Below are 20,763 nucleotides of genomic sequence, written 5' to 3' on the forward strand. Positions count from 1 at the left end.
AAGCAAGGAATTATCAAGTTAGCTACATATTGCAACATCTTTTTCCATTCTTGAAGAACGACCTCTTTTAGAGCCTGGATGGTGGATGGAGAGTGATGCTCAACTTGTCGCTTCAGAATTCCCCATAGGTGTTCGATTGGGTTCAGATCATGAAGCATACAATGCCATCCAGTATTGAAGCCATCAGTTCCAAATACATTTATCTTGGTCTCTTCACTTCAGAGTACAGAGTACAGAGTCTCAACGGTCTTTTTCAGCACGGGCCCTGGCAAATTCTAGGAGGGCTTTTTTGTGCATAGGCTTTAAGAGAGGCTTTCTTCGTGGTCGACACCCATGTATGCCATTCCTCTGCAGTATAAATTCACGGGAAATAATCACCCTAGTTTGGCTTTCTACTTTAGCTAACTGCAGTGAACTTGCATGGCGATTTTCTTTAACCCTTCTCATCAGAAGATGCTCCTGTCGAGGTGTTAACTTCCGTAGACTGCCTGGACATCTCTGTGAGATGGTTGCAGCTCCATCTTAGTTACATTTTTGTATCACTTTTGCTACAGTATTCTAACTGATAAGTAAAACTTTGCTGATCTTCTTGCAGCCTTCACCTTTCTTGTGTAAAGGATTTAATTTTTTTCTTAGGCCTTGTGACATTTCTCTTCCATGTAGTGCCACTGCCGACTGCATGAAATGGGAAGGGGTTTTCTTTGTTAAGTAACTCCCTTTTATAAATCAAATGTCTGCTGGACATGTGTTTAATGAACAATTAGAGTCAGATGTAGTTGAATTCTTGTTAATTAGTATTTTGTGGTCTAAAATGTAGCCTTGCGCCTAAAGACTCATTGGGGTGCATTTATTTTTGTAACATGGTCTTGAATGCTGAAGGAAGTTAGGAAAAATACTTTCATGTGTAAAAATGAACAAATCTTGGCTGCAATCAATGGCCCGCATTTGTAGGAGTATTTTGTAGTATAGTATCACATATAAAATGTTGATTCTGAAAGGAAAGTAAAGATTTGCGGACAAATCTGTTGGGGTGTACTCATTTATGCGGAGCACTGTATATCTCTGTATCTACACACGTGTGTATGTAAAATATGCAGGGATATACTGCCCTCTACTGTTATCTGCTAAAATCACAGTTTTATGTATAGTGTAATTATCTATAAAATAAGTGCTTTGCTGTAACAATTAAAATCCATCCTTCTGTTAAGAAACATCCATGTGAAAAATGTATGTTCCAAGTGAAAAAAGAATTCCCACTTATTCCTTGGAATAGATAAAAAGTGATCAGCCAAAGCTTTCACCTTATGAAGCAAACCTCCACCAAAAAGAGAAGTCAGATGAACGCTTATCGTGTGGCAAGGACCTTTACAACTTTTCACTTCAAAAATTACATTTTTCACATGGATGTTTCTTCACTTAAGGACTTTAGTATAATTTTCATTGTTACAGCGCAGAATTTTATTTATAGATAATTGTACACAACACTGATATTCGCAAACAGTAGAGGGCAGTATATTCCTACATATTTTATATACAAATATATACACACATACATACACCTGTGTAGATATAGATAGACCTATACACACAAATTATTCTGCATGCATCACTGAATGAATTATTAGAGCAGTATTTTTTCTCTTAAGTGATGGCTGGGGATTTAAAGCATAACTAATAGAAAACTTATTTTTCAATTTGGATAGAATATAACCCATCAGAAGGGGGAAAAAAGCCAAGATTGTTCCATTGCAAATATTTCTCTTCACTTTTGGTCTTGTTCTGTCCTGAAACAGAAAGGGAGAGGAAATCTCTCCAAAATGAGGGAGTCATGAGGAATAGTGACCACACTGGAAGATGTTCCCTTCATTCCTTTTCTAGTGACAACCAAAAAAATTTGAGATTTTCTTTAAACTTTAACTCTCAGGGATAACGGTATACAAGACAAATAAAGAGGGTGAATCTCCCTAAAGGAAGCACAGACAGCAATAAAAGCTTTAAAGGTGTTCTAATCCCTCTCCACTTTACTGTATCTATACCAAAAAAAAATAAAAAATACAGGGTGCTGAATGTTATGGTTCAGAAACCAAGTAGGTTTCCCTTTGTGAATCTCTGATAAAATCAAGGATTCACCATCCCAAAAGACCAACGGTCAAAAAAGCATCTGCACCGACTCAGACCAGCCTGCACAGTACTCTCTTCCTTGACAAGTAGCTGGGGCATGTGACGTCAAGCGTATGGAGCATCTAGCAACAAACGATCGTCATACCAATAATTTATAGCTTAATATACTGTATCTATCAGTTTTTTTTTTTCTTAAACATTAAAGTGGTAATAAACCCAGGCATTTTAATTTTACCTACACGTAGGCTTAGAATAAAAGCTTACCTGTAGGGAAAATTAATATATCTCTTCAACGTGCACCGTTTAAGGGATTCTTGCGAGCAGCAAATGTGCTCTTAAGGAACAGCATTACCCAGGAATTCATTCGCCCCCTGAATCTCACCTTAACCAGTGAAAAGAAATGCAACGGACTTCAAAAACAGCAGCCGCATATGTGTGAACCCAGCCAAGTTTTATACTGGGTTTCTAGCATGGCACTTGCAAAAACCTGAGTAATGTTTTGCTGTACTGTTACCTGATGCATATACCCAAGTTTTGTGAAGCGAAAACCTAATATTACTTGATTTAAAAAAAATAAAAAAAATTGGGATTTTTGACTTACCGTAAAATCCAATTCTCTGATGTTCATTGACGGACACAGCTCCTGGTATTCATAACCGTTGGGTTATACTGCCCCTACAGGAGTAGGACACTAGGCAAAAAAATTCTGGCTATACCCTTGGGAAGTCCCAGGGTGTATACTCCCTCTCTCTGCTATAGCCACTCAGTTTTGTTACAAGCAGTGTCAGGAGAATAACAACTCCACAGAGGGGTAGATGCGGTGTGTCAATGAACATCAGAGAAATGGATTTTACGGTAAGTCAAAAATCCAATTTTCTCTTTTGTTCATTGATTAACACAGCTCCTGGTATTCCTAACCATTGGAATGTCCCAAAGCAGTGTCAAACATGAGGGGGTGGGAACAAAAAAAAATTCCCAAGGCTAAACATTAGCCAACAGGAGCGCAAACAACTGGAGCTCACCTAAAACAACAACAATACAACCTCAGAGGATCAGGTCCTCTTAAAACAGCAGCCTGAAAAACCTAAAAACCTTGCAGCCAAAAGGAAACATCTGCAGATGCCAATACATCCTCTTTATAAAACTTTGTAAAAGTGTGCACCGACGACCAGGTGGCCGCCTTGCAAACCTGCGTCACGGACGCCTGATGATGGAAGGCCCAGGAGGCACTAAGCGCCCTATTAGAGTGCGCCTTGACAGGGAAAGGAGGAACCTGACACCTGATAGAATAGACCTGAACTACCGTCTGTATGATCCATATGGAAATGGTCGCAGAGGAAGCAGGCAAACCTTTGCGAGGTCCATCCGTGAGCACAAATATAGAGTCTGACTTCCTGAAAGACTCCGTAGGTGCCAGATATACCCAAATTGCCTGGACCACATCTAAGGCATGCAAAGCAATTTCCTTTGGATGTTTAGGCCTGGAACACAGAAGGCAACACAATCTCTTCATTCAAATGAAAATCAGAAACAACCTTTGGAAGAAACAAACAAAAAAAAAAAAAAAAGGACAGGGGCGAAGAACCACCTTATCCCTGTGAATCATCAGATAGGGTGAACAAGATAACCGCCAATTCTGACACCCTGCACGTGCACGCAGAGGTGATAGCCACCAAAAAGGCCACCTTCTGGGTCAGCGCAAGTAGGGGAATCTCCCGATATTTTCAAAAGGAGGCTTCCGTAGAGCTGAAAACAACAAATTGAGATCCTAAGGCGGCAACGGAGCTCGCACTGAAGAAGCCAAATGCCAGACACCCTGAAGAAAAAAAAGGTACGCACCAGGGAGTGTGTGGCCGAAGGTTGTTGGAAGAAGACCTCCAAAGCCGACACCTGGCCATTGATAGTACTCAAGGCCAACTTTTGTTCAACCCCCCGTTGAAGGAAGGTTAAGATCCAAGCCACAGGGAAGGAGCAAGGATAAACCCCAAGAGACTCACACCACGCAATATAAGTCTTCTACGTATGAGGATAGATCTTCCTAGGAGGTAGATTTCAAATCTTTTAACAAGGTAGGAATCACTGACTCAGACAAACCTCTATCCTTTAGCCCCTGGCGTTCAGTAGAAAAGCCGTCAAAGCCAGCGACTGTAAAGCAGGACTGAAGATCGGTCCTTGGGACAGCAGATCCCCGAGAGGAAGCTTCCAAGGAACGTCAGCGACCAGCCGCACTAGATAGGTTCACCAGGACCGGCGAGGCCAGTCCGGTGCCACTAAGATGATCAGAATCTCTTCTGCCTCGATCCTGCGTAGGAGTCTGGGCAGAAGCTTGAGAGGAGGGAAGGTGTAGATCAGATGATACTGACCCCACGGGGCCACCAGCATGTCTGCCAGAGGATCCCTTGACCGAACCACAAATCTCTGCACCTTTCGGTTGAGCCGAGATGCCAACAGATCCACCTCGGGAGTGCCCCACTTCCCTTGGTCCAATGCCTGCCAACTGAGGTAATCCGCCTGCCAATTTTCCACCCCAAAAATGTGCACGGCAGAGGGGGGTTGGAGTGAACCATTCTGCCCACCTTAGAATGCTGGCTACCTCCAGAGCCACCAGGGCACTTCTTGTGCCCCCTTGGTGATTGACATAAACCACGGCCGTGGCATTGCCCGATTGAATAAGCACTGGATAACCCTAAAGACGTCCAATGATTCAGACACAGAGTTTCAAGACATTAAATCGGTAGCCAGGATTCTTCCAGCAACCAGATTCCTAAACAGAATGCTTGCCGAGGACTCCTCCCCAGTCAGACAGGCTGGCATCCGAGGTAACCATTGTCTAATACAAGGGGAGGAAGGATTTTCCCAGTCGAAGCACCGGAGAACAAAGCCACCCTTTCAGGGACTCCTTCGTTCCCAGACTCAGCCAGGTCTGATTGTCCAGAGACTGCGGAATCTTGTTCTATTTGCCCAGAATCTCCCTTTGCAGGGACCTCATATGGAACTGTACAAATGGATCCGCCTTGAATATAGATACCATCAGGCCCAACACCCGCATGCAAGTCTGGAGGGAAGACCATTTGTTGGACAGCAGGAGGCTAATTGCAGCTTACCTATAGGTACAAGTTGCAGAGAAGGGTTTACCTTCCTCTTTAACAAGCAAGTCAATTTGGATGCAGAAACAAAGATACCATTCAGGGAGGATTGAACGTTTTTTGACAAATGAGTAGAAGCTACTGTATGAAGTAGAGGTGCCAAATAAGCACAGTTAGTCTTGGTAATGCATAATTTTATCTGTTCTAAATTTAAATTCTAGACAGTTTAGGCTGTATGAAGGTGCCAGCTTGGTTATCTTCATAGGGGTACATAAAATCTGTTTTTCTTTCTTATCAATTGCGCACACGGGAAGTTCTTTACAGTCAGATTATACTGCTTCCCACAGGAGGGTAGGCAATACTGGCAACATAAAATTTTGGGCAAGCCCAGGGTAACTCCTCTTGCTCAATGCATGTCTCTGCTTTCTTTCTAGTGTCCCGGGAGAATGGAGATGGGGGCTGGGGGTGTACGCAGCCGGCAACCACACGATCGATTTAGCGGGAGGGGGGGGGGGGGGTGAGGTATTGTACCTGGTGGGGGTTCCTGCCAGGGCCCCCTGTCCTGCCTGATCTGTCCTGAAGCCTGGTCCCCCGTATGCCTTGTGGAGCTGTGCGGGGCTGCCATTTTGTTGTAGGCTGTGTGTTTCTATGCACAGCGACCATGCTTATGTAGTCCGGTGGCCATTTTCTTGTGGTTTACCAATGCAAATCGCAGCGGCCATGACAATGGAGCCCTCTGGGCAGCAAGTTCGGCGGTGGGAGCCCCTCCTTATTCCCTGCTGCTGACTCCGTGATCATTTAGCTTCCTGATCGCTACACCAGTAGTGCAGATTCTTCTGGTGGTTGCAAGTGCCTGTGTCGGCGTATGGGGAGTCTGGTAGGGTCCTCTCCCTCTCTCCTGAGGATCGCTCTGTGCCTTGTACTGGCGACCGGGTGGTGCTGCCAGCATGATGTGGGTTGTCCCTTAGTGTGTAACTTTTTGTAGGGTCCCCCTGGTGACCCATTGAGTCTTTGGAGCACTTTTTTCCACCTGAACCCCTCTCTGAGGATGCAGGGCCCTTCGGGTCCCAACCATCCATCCATGCACTGACAGCGGTCCCGGAGTCCGTTGTGCCCCGGGTGGAGGGAGCTGACAGGCTAGCAAAAAATGCCTCTATAGATATCAAAGATGCCTATCTTCACATTCCAATATGTGCCAGTCACCAGCGTTTTTGCCCCTTTGCTGTGGGAGAGGCGCATTATCCATATGTGGCGTCACCGTTTGGTCTTGCCTCCGCTCCTCAGGTCTTCACAAAAGAGGTGGCTCCGGTGCTAGTCTTGCTATGCCAACGGGGGATCACGGTACTGGGCTACTTGGATGATCTCCTTCTGCGAGCGGGGACTCCCTCTGCTCTGGTGGAGAACCTGGAGATCACAATATAAACTCTGTGGAAGTTTGGCTGGATTCTGAATTTTCAGAAGTCTGCCCTAGTGCCATCCACGAAGCTGGACTATTTGGGTCTGACTCTGGACTCGCCCTTAGCCAGAGTGCTCCTTCCTCTGGACAAACTCCAGAAAATGTGGGAGCATGTCAGCTCCCACAGCGGTGCCCGGGGGTCCGTGTTGGGGCTTCGTTTTAAGGCAAGTATGTCATAATGAGCTAGTATGCGATGCATACTAGCTCATGTTTTTTTTTTGGGGGGGGGGGGGGTTTAGGCAGTATACAACCGCTTTAATTTGAAAAAAAAAAAAAAAAAAAAAACCTCTCTCATTAGGCTACAGAAAATTCAGCTAGTTAAGCAGGCAGATTGCTTTTGTTAATTTTACAAGCATATAAAAAAGGTGATTGTATAAAGTCAAACTGTTATACTGTTTATGCAATTCCATTGAATACATTGTTGTGATTCTTAGTACACATAACGGATTCAGTTGATTTACTTTATTGCAGTTATTCTACCCTTTTTTTTACTTGTCTACACCCAGAACTGTATCTTTGACTGTACATCTGGATTGCAAGGTTATGGAGAACTAACAAAAATTAGAGGTGCACGAAAAGGACATTTTGGTGCCGAAACTGAATATATAATTTTTTACTCACCGTAAAATCCTTTTCTCTGAGTTCATTGACAGACACAGCACCCACCCCTCCATGGTGTTTTTATGCTTCCGTTTACTGCTTGTTACAAAACTGATAATCTCTAAGCAGAGAGGGGGATTCTGCCAGCTGAAGACGGTTCATGGGATGTAGCCAAGATTTGTGTTTTCTGCCTAGTCCTACTCCTGTAGAGGGCATTATAGCCCTATGGTGAAGAATATGGAGCTGTGTCTGACAATGAACTCAGAGAAGGATTTTACGGTGAGTACAAAAATCCTATTTTTCTCTTCCCTTTATTGACAGACAAAAGGTCCATATTCTTTACCATAGGGATGCCCTAAATCAGTGCCAAACATGAGGGGAGGAAAAACCCGAGGCAAAACAAAAGCCAATCCAGGCAAACCAAAACTGAGCATCTCTAAGCAGAGAGGGGGATGCCACCAGCTGAGGATGGCCCACGAGGCTAGCCAAGCTTTTGTGTTGCCTGCCTAGTCCTACCCCTGTAGAGGGCAGCATAACCAAATGGTAAAGAATATGGAGCCGTGCCTGCCAATGAAAGGAAGAGAAATGTTTTTTTTTTTTTTTATATATATAATTGTAATATCTAATTTTTAATAATATCATGAATTTATGGTTTGCTATTATCGGCACCTTTAGCGCAAGAAAAATGCATCCCTTTGAAGGCAAACAAAGAAATCACACTTGTCCGTTGCGCTTACGTTGTGTTAAAAAAAACCTTGTTTGCTGCATTTTTGGTCAGGGAAAAAAAAAAAAAAAAAAAAAAAGAAAAAACCTCCCCGTTGAAATGCATTGAAAAAGCAGTAATAACGCACCCGTGTTACGTTTTGGAGTCACATGACCTATGAAAAACACATAAGCACAGTAAAATCAGCACCTTTTTCTCTATCAGCAAAATGCCGAAAACACCATTTTCAGCGGATATGTTTCAGCCGCTGAAATTTCGGTGCATCTCTAAAAAAAAAAAAAAAAAACAAACGTAATTTTTGTAAAATCTTACCTGTAAAATTCCTTTCTCTGAGTCCTCCAACAGTCGCCGCCTCTTCATATTCGTCACAATGGGGTAATTGACCTTTCTCCGTAGGAGTAGCTAGGCAACAGAATATGTCAATATTAAAGCTTTTAACATATCCCACCCCCAGGGGGTGGTCCCCTCAGTCAATACCCTCCTACTTCCTGTAACCATACCTCAGTTTCAGTAGAATAGCAGTAGAGTATATAACCAAACCCCAAAAGAGGGGCGGGGGCGGCGACTGTCGGAGGACTCAGAGAAAGGAATTTTACAGGTAAGATTTTACAAAAATTCAGTTTTCTCTTACGTCCTCCGACAGTCGCCGCCTCTTCATATTCGTCACAATGGGGACGTCCCAAAGCAGTGCAAACATGAGGGGTGGGAAACGCAGCCGCGCCTAAGGCAACGCAGTCTCCACAGCAGAAACAAAGGAACCTTACTAAAGGAAGGAAACCAGCTGGGTAGCATGAAAAAAAACTTGCTCAACGGGAGCAACAACCCAGGAAAAAACAAATAACCTAGGGATAAACGACATCCCAAACAGCCAAGGGCCCAAAAACAAGGGACCCTAAGGTACTGCCACACTAAGAACCGTGCGGCCAAAGAAAGCATCTGCCGATGTCTTAACATCCACTTTGTAGAATTTTGAGAAGGTGTGAACGGACGACCAAGTCGCCGCCTTACACACCTGGGCCACAGAAGCCCGATGATGACAGGCCCAAAACGTACTCAGAGATCTGGTAGAGTGCGCCTTCACAGGCATAGGGGGAACTTTCCCCTTCAGAGCATAGGCCTGTTCAATGGTCTGTCTGATCCATTTGGCGATGGTAGAAGCCGACGCCGCCATGCCCTTCCGAGGTCCCTCTGGAAGGACAAATAAAGAATCCGACTTGCGAAAAGATTCCGTCGATTTCAGGTAAACCCCGATCGCCCGAACAACATCCAGGGAGTGCAAATCCACCTCCTTCGGATGTTTAGGCTTCGCGCAGAGCGAAGGCAAGACAATGTCCTCAACGAGGTGAAATTCCGAGATCCTCTTCGGAAGAAAAGAAGGGTTAGGTCGCAAGACCACCTTATCCAAGTGAATGACCAAATACGGAGATCTGCAGGACAAAGCTGCCAGCTCCGACACCCTGCGAGCCGAAGTGATCGCCACCAAAAACGCAACCTTCTTGGACAACATAGACAACGAGATCTTCCTGATCTGTTCAAAAGGAGCGTGTTGCAACACGGACAGAACAAGGTTCAAGTCCCATGGAGGCAAAGGTACCCTCCTAGGAGGGACCAGATGTCGCACCCCTTGAACAAAAGTGCTAACCAAGGGGTTAGACGCCACAGGGCATTGAAAAAGAACGGCCAGCGCAGAAACCTGGCCCTTGATCGTAGCCAACGCCAAACGTTGGTCCACACCCGTTTGAAGGAAAGACAACACCCTAGACACCGAGTATGAGCGAGGGGGATACCCCCTGGACTCACACCAGGCAAAATAGGCCTTCCAAGTACGGTAGTAGACTTTCCCCGAGGAAGACTTCCTCGCGTTGACCAAAGTGTGAATGACCTCAGGGGTAAGACCGCTATCCTGCAGGACCTCGGTTTCAACAGCCAGGCCTCAGAGCCAGCGACTGTAAAGCAGGATGGAATATTGGTCCTTGAGACAGAAGATCTTCTCGAAGAGGCAGACGCCACGGAGCGTCGACCGCCAGATTCACGAGGTCTGCGTACCAAGTCCGGCGAGGCCAGTCCGGTGCCACTAGAATCACCGTGTGCGGTTCCGAGGTCAACCTGCGAAGGAACCTGGACAGCAGTTGAATCGGTGGAAATGCATACATCAGTCGATACTGATGCCACGGAGCTACCAACGCGTCCGACGCGTCTGCCCGAGGATTGTGCGTCCTTGCCACGAACCTTTCCACCTTGTTGTTCAGACGAGACGCGAACAGGTCTACCTCCGGAAGACCCCACTTCGCGCACAACATCTGGAAGACATCCGGGTGGAGGGACCATTCTCCCTGGTCCAGGGTCTGGCGACTCAGATAATCCGCCTGCCCGTTCTCCACCCCCGGAATGTGAACCGCTGTTATCGCCGGGACGTGTGTCTCAGCCCAAGACAGAATGTCGGCCACTTCCTGAGCCGCTCGGGCACTCCTGGTGCCCCCTTGGTGGTTGATGTAGGCCACCGCCGTGGCATTGTCCGTCTGCACCCGAACCGGACGGCCCTGCAGCCTGCCCGTCCAACGTCGAAGGCAGAGATTTATCGCTCGCAATTCCAGAATGTTGATCGGAAGGGAGGATTCCTCCTCCGACCAAGTGCCCTGGGCGGACAGAACGCCCAGAACACCACCCCAGCCCAACAGGCTGGCATCCGTGGTGATCACCGTCCATGAGAAAGGACGAAAAGACTTGCCCCCCGACACCGCCGGGGACTGTAGCCACCACAGAAGATCCCTTCTGGTACGAAGACTCAATGAAATCTGAAGATCCAGAGATCGCGGTTGCCCGTCCCACCTGGACAGGATCTCCGCTTGGAGACCCCGCGTGTGAAACTGGGCGAAGGGAATCGCCTCGAAAGCCGAGACCATCAATCCCAAACATCGCATGCACGTCCGGAGTGATGAGCACGGAACGTCCCTGAGGGACGGGACTTCTTCCTGAAGTGTCCTGAGCTTGTCGTCCGGTAGGAAGACCTTCACCTGGACCGAGTCCAGGATCATTCCCAGGTAGGGAAGACGAACCGACGGGCACAGCGTCGATTTTGGAAAGTTCATCGTCCAACCAAACTCCTGTAGAGTTTGCATCGTGACGGACAGGTCCTTCACCAGACCCTGGCTGGTCGCAGACCGAACCAGAATGTCGTCCAGATACCCCAGGACAGAGATGCCCTGGGCTCTCAACAAAGCTAGAACCGGTGCAAGCACCTTGGTGAACACCCGTGGAGCCGAAGCGAGACCAAAGGGTAGCGCCACGAATTGGTAAGGAACCTCCGCAATGGCGAATCGAAGGTACCTCTGATGACCCTCGAACATCGGAATGTGAAGGTACGCATCCTTCAAGTCGATGGAGGCCATGAATTCCCCCGGAACCAGGGCAGCCACCTCCGACCGCAGGGATTCCATGCGGAACTTGCGAACCCGCACAAAGCGGTTCAGAGCTTTTAAGTCCAGAATTGGACGTACCTTGCCCTCCTTCCTGGGCACAGTGAACAGATTGGAATAGAACCCCCGAAGATTTGAGGGAAAAAATCTGCTCGCCGGCCGAGAGAGAAACTCGATCTTGTAGCCAGATCGAACGATTTCCTGAACCCACCTGTCCCGAACGCGGGCCAGCCAGGGTTGAAGAAAACCGAGCAAACGTCCCCCCACCCCAGAACTGGGTGAGGGCGCCCCTTCAGGCCGCATTGTTATGGGCAGCGGACCCGGACTGGCCAGACTTCTGCTTACCTGTCCACGGCTTCTTTTGGGAGCCTTCTGAATGGTTTGCCCTCATAGTGCGACCGAAAGGCACGAAAGGACCCCTGAGAGGGTCTAAAAGAAGCATGCCTCTTACCATGAGCAACCTCAGCCTTGTGGGATTGGGGCAAGAGCGTGCTCTTACCACCCGTGATCCCTTTCATTAGCGTATCCAAGGGTTCGCCAAAAAGGCGAGATCCCGTATAGGGTAGATTAGCCAAGGTTATGCGAGAAGATTGGTCCACAGACCAACACTTCAGCCAAATCAGGCAGCGCGACAACACCGCCATGCTGTGCACACGTGCAGCCAACTGGACTAGTCCAAGTCCGCATCACACAAATACATGACACCCTGATGGATTTGATCCACCATAGCCAACGTCGCCGGAGGGGCAGAGTCAGCCACCAGGACGCGCCTGAGCACCTGCGTCCAACCCGCGACAGCCTGAGCTGCCATAAGTGAAGCAAAAATAGCTTTCAGCATGGAACCGGTAACCGAGTAAGTATGGCGGGCAAGAGACTCCAGCCTCCTGTCCGTGACATCCCGGAACACAGGGGTATCCTCAGCAGGAATCGCAGTGGACTTATTCAAAACTGCCACCGCGTGATCCACCGGAGGTGGCACACACCAACGTTCATCAGTAGCGGGCGTGAAAGGATAACGCAGCCTGAACCTACTCGGCACAGCAGAAGGCTTCCGGATATTGCGCCATTGTTCACTAACAGCGCGCTGAAAATCCTCAGTGCAAGGAAAAATCTGCGATGATTTGCGTCTTCGCTGCTTCCCATAAGAGGCCAGGACGGCAGGAGGACATGGTTCATCCTGCAAATGCAGTGTTTGTTTGATAGAAGCAACCAATTCATCCATGAGTGCAAGCTCTTCAGACGAGCCAGGGGGGGGAATTATCAACCCCTTCAACTTCTGCCTCCCCTGCGGACCCCACAAGGTCCAGGGACGAGCGGGACCCCGACAAGGTGACCCCAGCCATAGCAGCCCCATCACCATCGCCCTCTGAATCAGAGGAAATTGAAACCCTGGGCCGTTTTGTGGATTGAGCAGCCACAAGCATCTGCACCTGAGCAGCAAGGTTAGCCACGACAGTAGCCAAAACACCCCCCGCGGGGGAAGCAGCAGCAGTCCCCTGGCCCCCCACTAAGGTGGGAGGAAATTTGCTTTCCTGAGAATCCATGCCCCCAAAAGTGTGTAGGAAAAAAAGGAGTACTGTCCCTTTAATATCGCGGCGAGCGCAGCCCACCGCACACACAGCACACACCGACCCCCACAGGGATAAACACAAAACATAGGCAAGGAATACAGGGATAAGGAAAATAAACCTGGAGAGACCACTCAGGCTGCTGCACCGATCGCTGTTCTCAGGGTAAAGGAAGCGATGTAACACAGACCGCTCCTATAAAGCCTATGGAAGGCTCCACAAACATGGCCGCCGGTGAGGGACTAGCAAAGGCAGAGCATGCAGCGCTGACATGTGGCCCGAGCGATTTTTTTGGCGCCAAAAAACGCCGCTCCTAGCACATAGAAATGGCCAGCATATGCCTGCAGCTATTAATAAAATGGCGGACCGCAGCAGCGGCCGCCGCATGTATGCACCAACATGTATAAAATCATGCCCTACAAGCATACAGCATGTCACACAGATAATCACACAGTTTTAACACTGAACAGTGTACAACAGCCCCCCTCCTTGCAGCCCACAGCAGCATGAAAACAGACAGGGAGCCCAACAGTGTGAAACAGACATGCAGGGTTACACAGTCCCAGACTGACACCCACTAAACAGACAGGTCCCCACACAGAGTACACTTACCTTCTAAATGGCGTGGGGAACCCGCACAAGCGATCAAGCCACTGCACATGGGACAGGGAGAGTCGCAGCCAGGACGCAGTAGAACTGCGGTGCGAAACCACATGGCGTCCAGTGAGGTAGCCACCTCACCACAGCATCCCTGCAGCGAACAGGGATGGGTCGTTCACATATGCCAGGAAAAATACCTGACTGAACGCTCGATGGCAGGCTGGGAAGCCACTGGCCCACAACCTGCGACCAGGGGGGCCAGCCCGAGACCCAGCCCGCACGATCCTCTTCATCAGAAGAACTAACTAATGCTGACAAAAGTAACAGCTAAGTAAAGAGAGAGAAAAACACTCAAATAAAATCAAAAAGAAGATAAAGGCTGAGACAAAAATGCCCCAGCATAGAAACAGCCAGCTAACTCCTAACAGCTAGTCAATGAAACTGAGGTATGGTTATAGGAAGTAGGAGGGTATTGACTGAGGGGACCACCCCCTGGGGGTGGGATATGTTAAAAGCTTTAATATTGACATATTCTGTTGCCTAGCTACTCCTACGGAGAAAGGTCAATTACCCCATTGTGACGAATATGAAGAGGCGGCGACTGTCGGAGGACGTAAGAGAAAATCCATTTGATACTTTAAGTGTTAAGCAGCACAGGTAACAGGAAAAACATGTTCACCTTTCCTTTACATTGGCAAGACCATAAGGGAACTATGGAGACTGATCAATGAGCACATAACTGCCACTACTTTAGGTAACATCTACTCTATTGGGCATCATGTTGCCCAAGTGCACAATTATCATATGCCTAATCTACACTTCTGGGTACTGGAATTAGTTTTTCCTGATACCAGAGATGGAGACTGGAACAAGGCCATCCCACGACAGAAATCCAGATGGATTCACAAATTGAAGGCCACCCAATCCCAGGTCTAAATGAGATTTTAAGCGTCAGATCTTTTTTGGATGGCTTTATTTCTGGAAAAACAGAACACAATGTAAATGGTTTTTCTTTCTGTATAGTTATGTACCATATTAAAACTTAGTATTTTGGTAGTATTTTTGGACAACCTAAAAACGGTTTTATTATCAGTAGTATTTTGCTTATAATTAATGTACTTTTTAAACTATTGAAATTTGGAAAAGGTAAAGTCTGTCCTCCCTTTTGTGGGGTTTCAACAGGCTCCGGTGGATGCCCAGCATGTCCAGCCCCCACACTGTGGTCTCGTTCCTGGTGATGGGGGCTTTTTTTGCCATCTATTACCGGCTCCACAGGCTGCTTCTTCTCTTTGAAGCAGGGGATGGGGTTTTTTGGCCGTGCTGGTGCTTTACTTTTACTTATGATGGCCGAGCTGCTTTGCCTCTTTAATTTCAGGGTTGATGGCAGCTGCAGCAGAAGGGATGGTTGGCACTGGAAATGTCAGCCATTGTTTTCCGATCTCAGAATTGATGTGTGCCATGATCGGTTCTCCCGGCCCCATGCTGCAAGTGGGGGAGGACCCAGGGAGGCAGACCTTACTTTTCACATTCCTCCCCTTTTATCCAGCTCATTATTACCTCACAAATCAAATTGCCAAATGATGATTAGCTGACCCTACGGGTTACCCTTTAAGCTGCTTGGGTTTCACACAGCTATAGCTCTTCTTGCTTGGGGGTCGGTTTGCTACTATCCGTATAGTCTACGTTTTCTGTTATTGCATGGTGTCCCCTTTTGCTTTTCCACTATTATATAATGTATGTTCGGGTTTAGTGTGCCATACTTCCCCTCGCCAATCTCTGTTGCACCTCATCGGATCCTATTTCTGGGGCCTCTCTCTTGGACTTGCATCCACCTTTCTTTAAATCAAAATGCATCTTTGGGTTATGTGTGTGTAACCTTAAATACACAAAACATGATCAACTAGCTTTTTGTGTAATTGATGGTGTTATTAAGCATTGATACTTATGTATATTTACAGTTCAGAATACATTGCTTTCTTCCTGATGAAGACTCTGGAAATACTATGAGTTGAAACGCAATGGGGTATTTCAAGTTGCCATCTGAAGACATCTTGATTGATGGAACACATATGCTGAGGATAACCATTGATGTATTTAGTTGTGGTTTCGTTTTTATGTATGGTACCAGTTTTAAACTTCGTGAATAAAGTCAATACTTTCTTTTTTTTTTTTAAATGTTATGGTCATTGGTTCCCTTAAAGTCGCACAACTTAACGCCCTTTTTTCTTTTTTTAGTAATCTTCACTCCAATAGGGATGAGGTACCATATGTGCTCCAGCATCAATTTTACAATGTACACCTTTCTTGACAGCTAGGTGCTTGGTTTAATAAAATGATAAAATGTAAGAGGGTATATAAAAAAAAAAAAAGGGAAAAATAAAAATGGTGCAGTTACGCATAGGGATCCGATTTTAGATGCCAACAAAAAAACAGTCATATTCCAAGCTGTCATTTTTCTGATAACTAAGGATAAACATCTAACCTCACTAATTCTGTACTCTAATTCATATATAACCCCTAAGCAGCAATTAAGCCATCTTTAGCTCAATTGAGCAGTTTTTAGACTCTGAAGTGATCATCTGTTTACCTGCAACCAAAGTTTTTAAAAGTTGCATCTCCATTGTAGTTGCCGTGTTGCCAAGAACAGATTCTAATGTCCGCAGGGAAGCAGCATCCAAGGAGGCCAACAATTCAGAGTTGTCTTCAGTGACTGTCTGTAGACAGTAGGCTGTGGATACAAAGCAAAATGCTGTGCAATCTTTCCTTTTCAGATGATAGCATTGAACAATAAAAATAAAACAAAGGCTGTTACCTGCAGAAATTGCTAGCTCTGTGTTAGTTGAGAACTTGCTTAGGCACTGCATAACAACATCCACGCAGTGCTCCTTGTTAAAGACGGATAAGGCTTTACTATTGCTTTCACTGTAGGGATGCAAGAGTGAGAAAAAAGTTAATATATATTAAAATGGATTATAAAAGCATACAATGTTGCTGCTTATCTTCAAGTAAACTTGTCAATTTCAACAATACTTACAGGCTGACTTTCCTAAAACACATAAGCTGGACAAACAGTTCATTAGTTCACAAAAACTAAATGGATTCCTCCATCCTCCCTTCCCCATCAATTGGCTGCAAGTGGCGATCGAAGCAAAATTTTACAGCAAAGAGCAAAGCGGTTATCAGAAGTCGATAGAACAACCTATGAACTGAAACAACCATACATGGATCAAAATATTCAATTGGCTCTCGCTAAACCGGATAAATTTCGATCCATGCATGGCCAGCTTTAGGCCTATTTGCAATACAAAAGGGGCTAAGATTAAACCCTTTTCGCCCCCCCCGGCATTCCTTTAAAAAATTCTTTACACACATGCGGCAGCAGGAAGGATTGGCGGTCATATGACCACTGTCAAAGTGGTCACAAGATCTGAAGCTGGTCCCACCAGTTACCCATCTTTACCTCAGACCAAGAGCTGTCTGTGACAGCTCAGTCTTAGCGCACTCTCAGCACATAGACATTGGTCAGCCAGTGACACATATGTGCAGCATGTGGGCATAAAAGATCACATTTTGCCACTGTATGTGTGTTGGCCAGTCATGAATGGGTTAATGAGCAAGGTGTCAAACAATATGGCCCAGATTTTAGCTCCAAGTAGTAAAAAAGTTGGGACGCTGTGTAAAATCTACATTAAAAAAAAAGATAGCAATGCTTTGCAGATCTCATAGTTTTATTTACAATAGAAAACATAAAAATGTTTCAAATAAGAAAAAAATAAGATAATTTTGAAATTGATGGCAGCAATACGTCTCAAAAAAGTTGGAATAGGGTCATGTTTACCCCAGAGTAGCATCTCTTTTAAAAACCCTCTGTAAATGTCTGGGAACTGAGGAGACTAGTTGTTGGGGTTTTGGGAGAGGAATGTTGTACCCTTCTTGCCCAATAAAAAATTCTAACTGCTCAACAGTCCTGGGTCTTCTTAAGATTTCCCCCCCCCCCCCCCCCCCCCCCAAGATGGGCCAAATATTTTTAGTTGGTGAAATACAGAGTGCAGGAAGGCAAGTTACGCACCTAGAGACTCTTCTACTACGAAGTCTTGGTGTTGTCATAGATGGAGTATGCGGTTTAGCATGGTCCTGCTGAAATATTCAAGACCTTCTCTAAAAAAGACATCATCTGGATGAGACAATGCTCTAAAACCTGAAAATATCTTTCAGTATTGATGAGATGTGCAAGCTGCCCATTCTTTACACACTAACGCAACCCAATACCAACAGAGAAATAGGCTTTTGAACCGAGGGTGGATAACAAGATCCCTTTCCTCTTTAGTTCAGAGGACATGGTGCCCATTGCTGCCAAAAATAATCTCAAATATTGATTTCTCTGACCGCAGAACAGTTATCCACTTTGCAACAGACATTTTAAATGAGCTTTGGCCCAGAGAAGATGGTGGCATTTCTGGATCATGTTCAGATATGGCTTCTTCTTTGCAAGATAGAGGATGGCAGCGAACTGTGTCCACAGACCCGTGATTTTTGCAAGTATTCGTGAGCCCGTGTAGTGATGTCTATAACAGAATCATGCCTGTTTTTAATGCAGGGCCTGAATATCACTGGCATCCAATACTGCATTTCAGCCTTGTCCCTTACGCACAGAGATTTCTCCAGATTCTCAGAATTGTTAGAGGATATAGTGTACGGTTGATGCAATTTTATGTTGAGGAACATTATTCTGATTGTTTGACAACTTTTATACAGCTTTTCAGATTGGTGAACCTCTGGCTATCTTTGCTTCTGAGACATTCTGACTTTCTTTTTATACCTAAATCGTGTTACGGACCGGTTAACAAAAATTAACCCCAACTAGTTGCAAAAATGTTCTTCAAACTCTTTCTTGTTCGTATCACTTACTTTGCCAGCTTTTTGTTGCCCTGTCCCAGCGTTTTTTTTAGAGGTGTTACTGCCAACAATTTCAAAATTTTTCTTAAAATGGTACCTCTTCTTATTTGATAGGTTTTTTATATTCTATCGTGAATAAAATACGGGTTTGAAATTTGTATATCATTGCACTCTGTTTTATGCAGGTTTTACACAGCATCCCAACTTTTTTTGGAATTGGGGTTGTAAAAGACGAAAGACATCCAAAGATTTTTCTTATTGTTCTCTATGGACCAATACACACTGAATATACTTGTCAACTGTAGAATTAAGGCTAGGTACACAAATTAAGTTTCTTTTCATTCAACCCAGCGGGCTGTCACTGGTCCCCAAAAAGTGTCACTTAGTGTCAGATTTGTCCGCTGAAATGTCGCAGTCTCGCTAAAAATCGCTGATTGCCGCCATTACTAGTAAAAATAATAATTTAAAAAAAAGTCCATAAATGTATCCCATAGTTTGTAGACGCTATAACCTTTGCGCAAACCAATCAATATACACTTGTTTTTACATTTGTTTTTTATTGGGCAGCATGTATTATAGCAGAAACTTTTTTTTTTTTTTTTTTATTTTCAAAATTATGTTTTTTTTGTTTTTAGCGCAAAAAATAAAAGCCGCACAGGTGATCAAATTCCACTAAAAGAAAGCTCCATTTGTGGGGGTAGGGTGGGGGGGGGGGGGGGGGAGACAGCAATTTTATTTAGTTACAACGTTGCACGCAACGCATTGCCGTATAGCAAAGAATGGCCTGGTCAGGAAGAGGGTAAAACCTGCCGGAGCTGAAATGGTTGAAAGGTTTGTAAACCTTTCCTGATACCATTATAACAAACTGCTCCAAATAAAGTTCAAAGAATTAAAGTGTTTTTTTTGTTTTGTTTTTTTGAGGGGGGGTATATTCAAATATCATAATAAAGTAAACATTTTATTTTCAATTCATTTAAATCCCTTAACTTTCCTTTCTCTACCCAAAACTCACTCAGTTGGAAGCATTTAGAAACTTTACTTTATCATCTCTTAAATGCTCTATGAAATGTGTACCATGGTTCATTTTCAAACGGTTTCCGTGCAATAACAAACATTCACTACAATCCAGAAAAAAAAAAAGATACCAACTTACCACATATTCCACAGGACATTAATAGCCTGGTTTGCAATATCTTCAACATTGTTCTTTGGCAAGTCTTTGCCATTCATCGATGGCACCAGAATGGAATCCAAACCAGGGGAACACTGTAGAGTGAAAATTATACAAGATTGAGAAGTTGGTATTGTTTTCCCTTCTTCATTCAGGAGATATGATTAAGCCCCCTTAAAATAGAACAGCCTACAACTCATCTGTACTCGGGACAAAGATCAACATTTACAAGAAACACACACACACACACACACACACACACACACACACACACACACACACACACACACACACACACACACACACACACACACACACACACACACACACACACACACACACACACACACACACACACACACACACACACACACACACACACACACACACACACACACACACACACACACACACACACACACACACACACACACACACACACACACACACACACACACACACACACACACACACACACACACACACACACACACACACACACACACACACACACACACACACACACACACACACACACACACACACACACACACACACACACACACACACACACACACACACACACACACACACACACACACACACACACACACACACACACACACACACACACACACACACACACACACACACACACACACACACACACACACACACACACACACACACACACACACACACACACACACACACACACACACACACACACACACACACACACCTCATAAAATTAGAATATCATCAAAAAGTTAATTTCAGTAATTCAATTAAAAAATTGAAACTCATTTTATATAGATGCATTACATACAGAGTGATATATTTTAAGCATTTCTTGCTTCTAAATTTTGATTATGGCTTACAGCTAGTGAAAACCCAAAATTCAGTATCTCAGAAAATTAGAATACTACATAAAACCAATAAAAAAAAAGAAGATTTTTAATACATAAATTTTGGCTTACTGAAAAGTATATCCATGTACAGTATAGTATGCACTCAATACTTGGTCGGGGCTTCTTTTGCATAAATTACTGCATGGACTTGATAAAACACAGTGGACCAACACCAGCAGATAACATGGCTCCACAAATCATCACTGGCTATGGA

General features: G+C 45.2%; 1 protein-coding gene across 1 annotated transcript in view; it reads right to left on the bottom strand.

The window, feature by feature from the left end:
• HEATR3 (HEAT repeat containing 3) overlaps positions 1-20,763 on the bottom strand; it is a 155,169-nt gene that overhangs the window by 115,106 nt on the left and 19,300 nt on the right. The window contains exons 4-6 of the mRNA XM_082271172.1: positions 19,621-19,733; positions 16,384-16,493; positions 16,159-16,299 (exon numbers count right to left, since the gene is read on the bottom strand). Coding sequence (XP_082127298.1) covers positions 16,159-16,299; positions 16,384-16,493; positions 19,621-19,733 — 364 coding nt within the window. The remainder of the gene's footprint in view (positions 1-16,158; positions 16,300-16,383; positions 16,494-19,620; positions 19,734-20,763) is intronic.

The sequence above is a fragment of the Pelophylax lessonae genome (genome assembly GCF_965119305.1).
Source record: "Pelophylax lessonae genome assembly, chromosome: 10".
Classification (NCBI taxonomy): domain Eukaryota; kingdom Metazoa; phylum Chordata; class Amphibia; order Anura; family Ranidae; genus Pelophylax; species Pelophylax lessonae.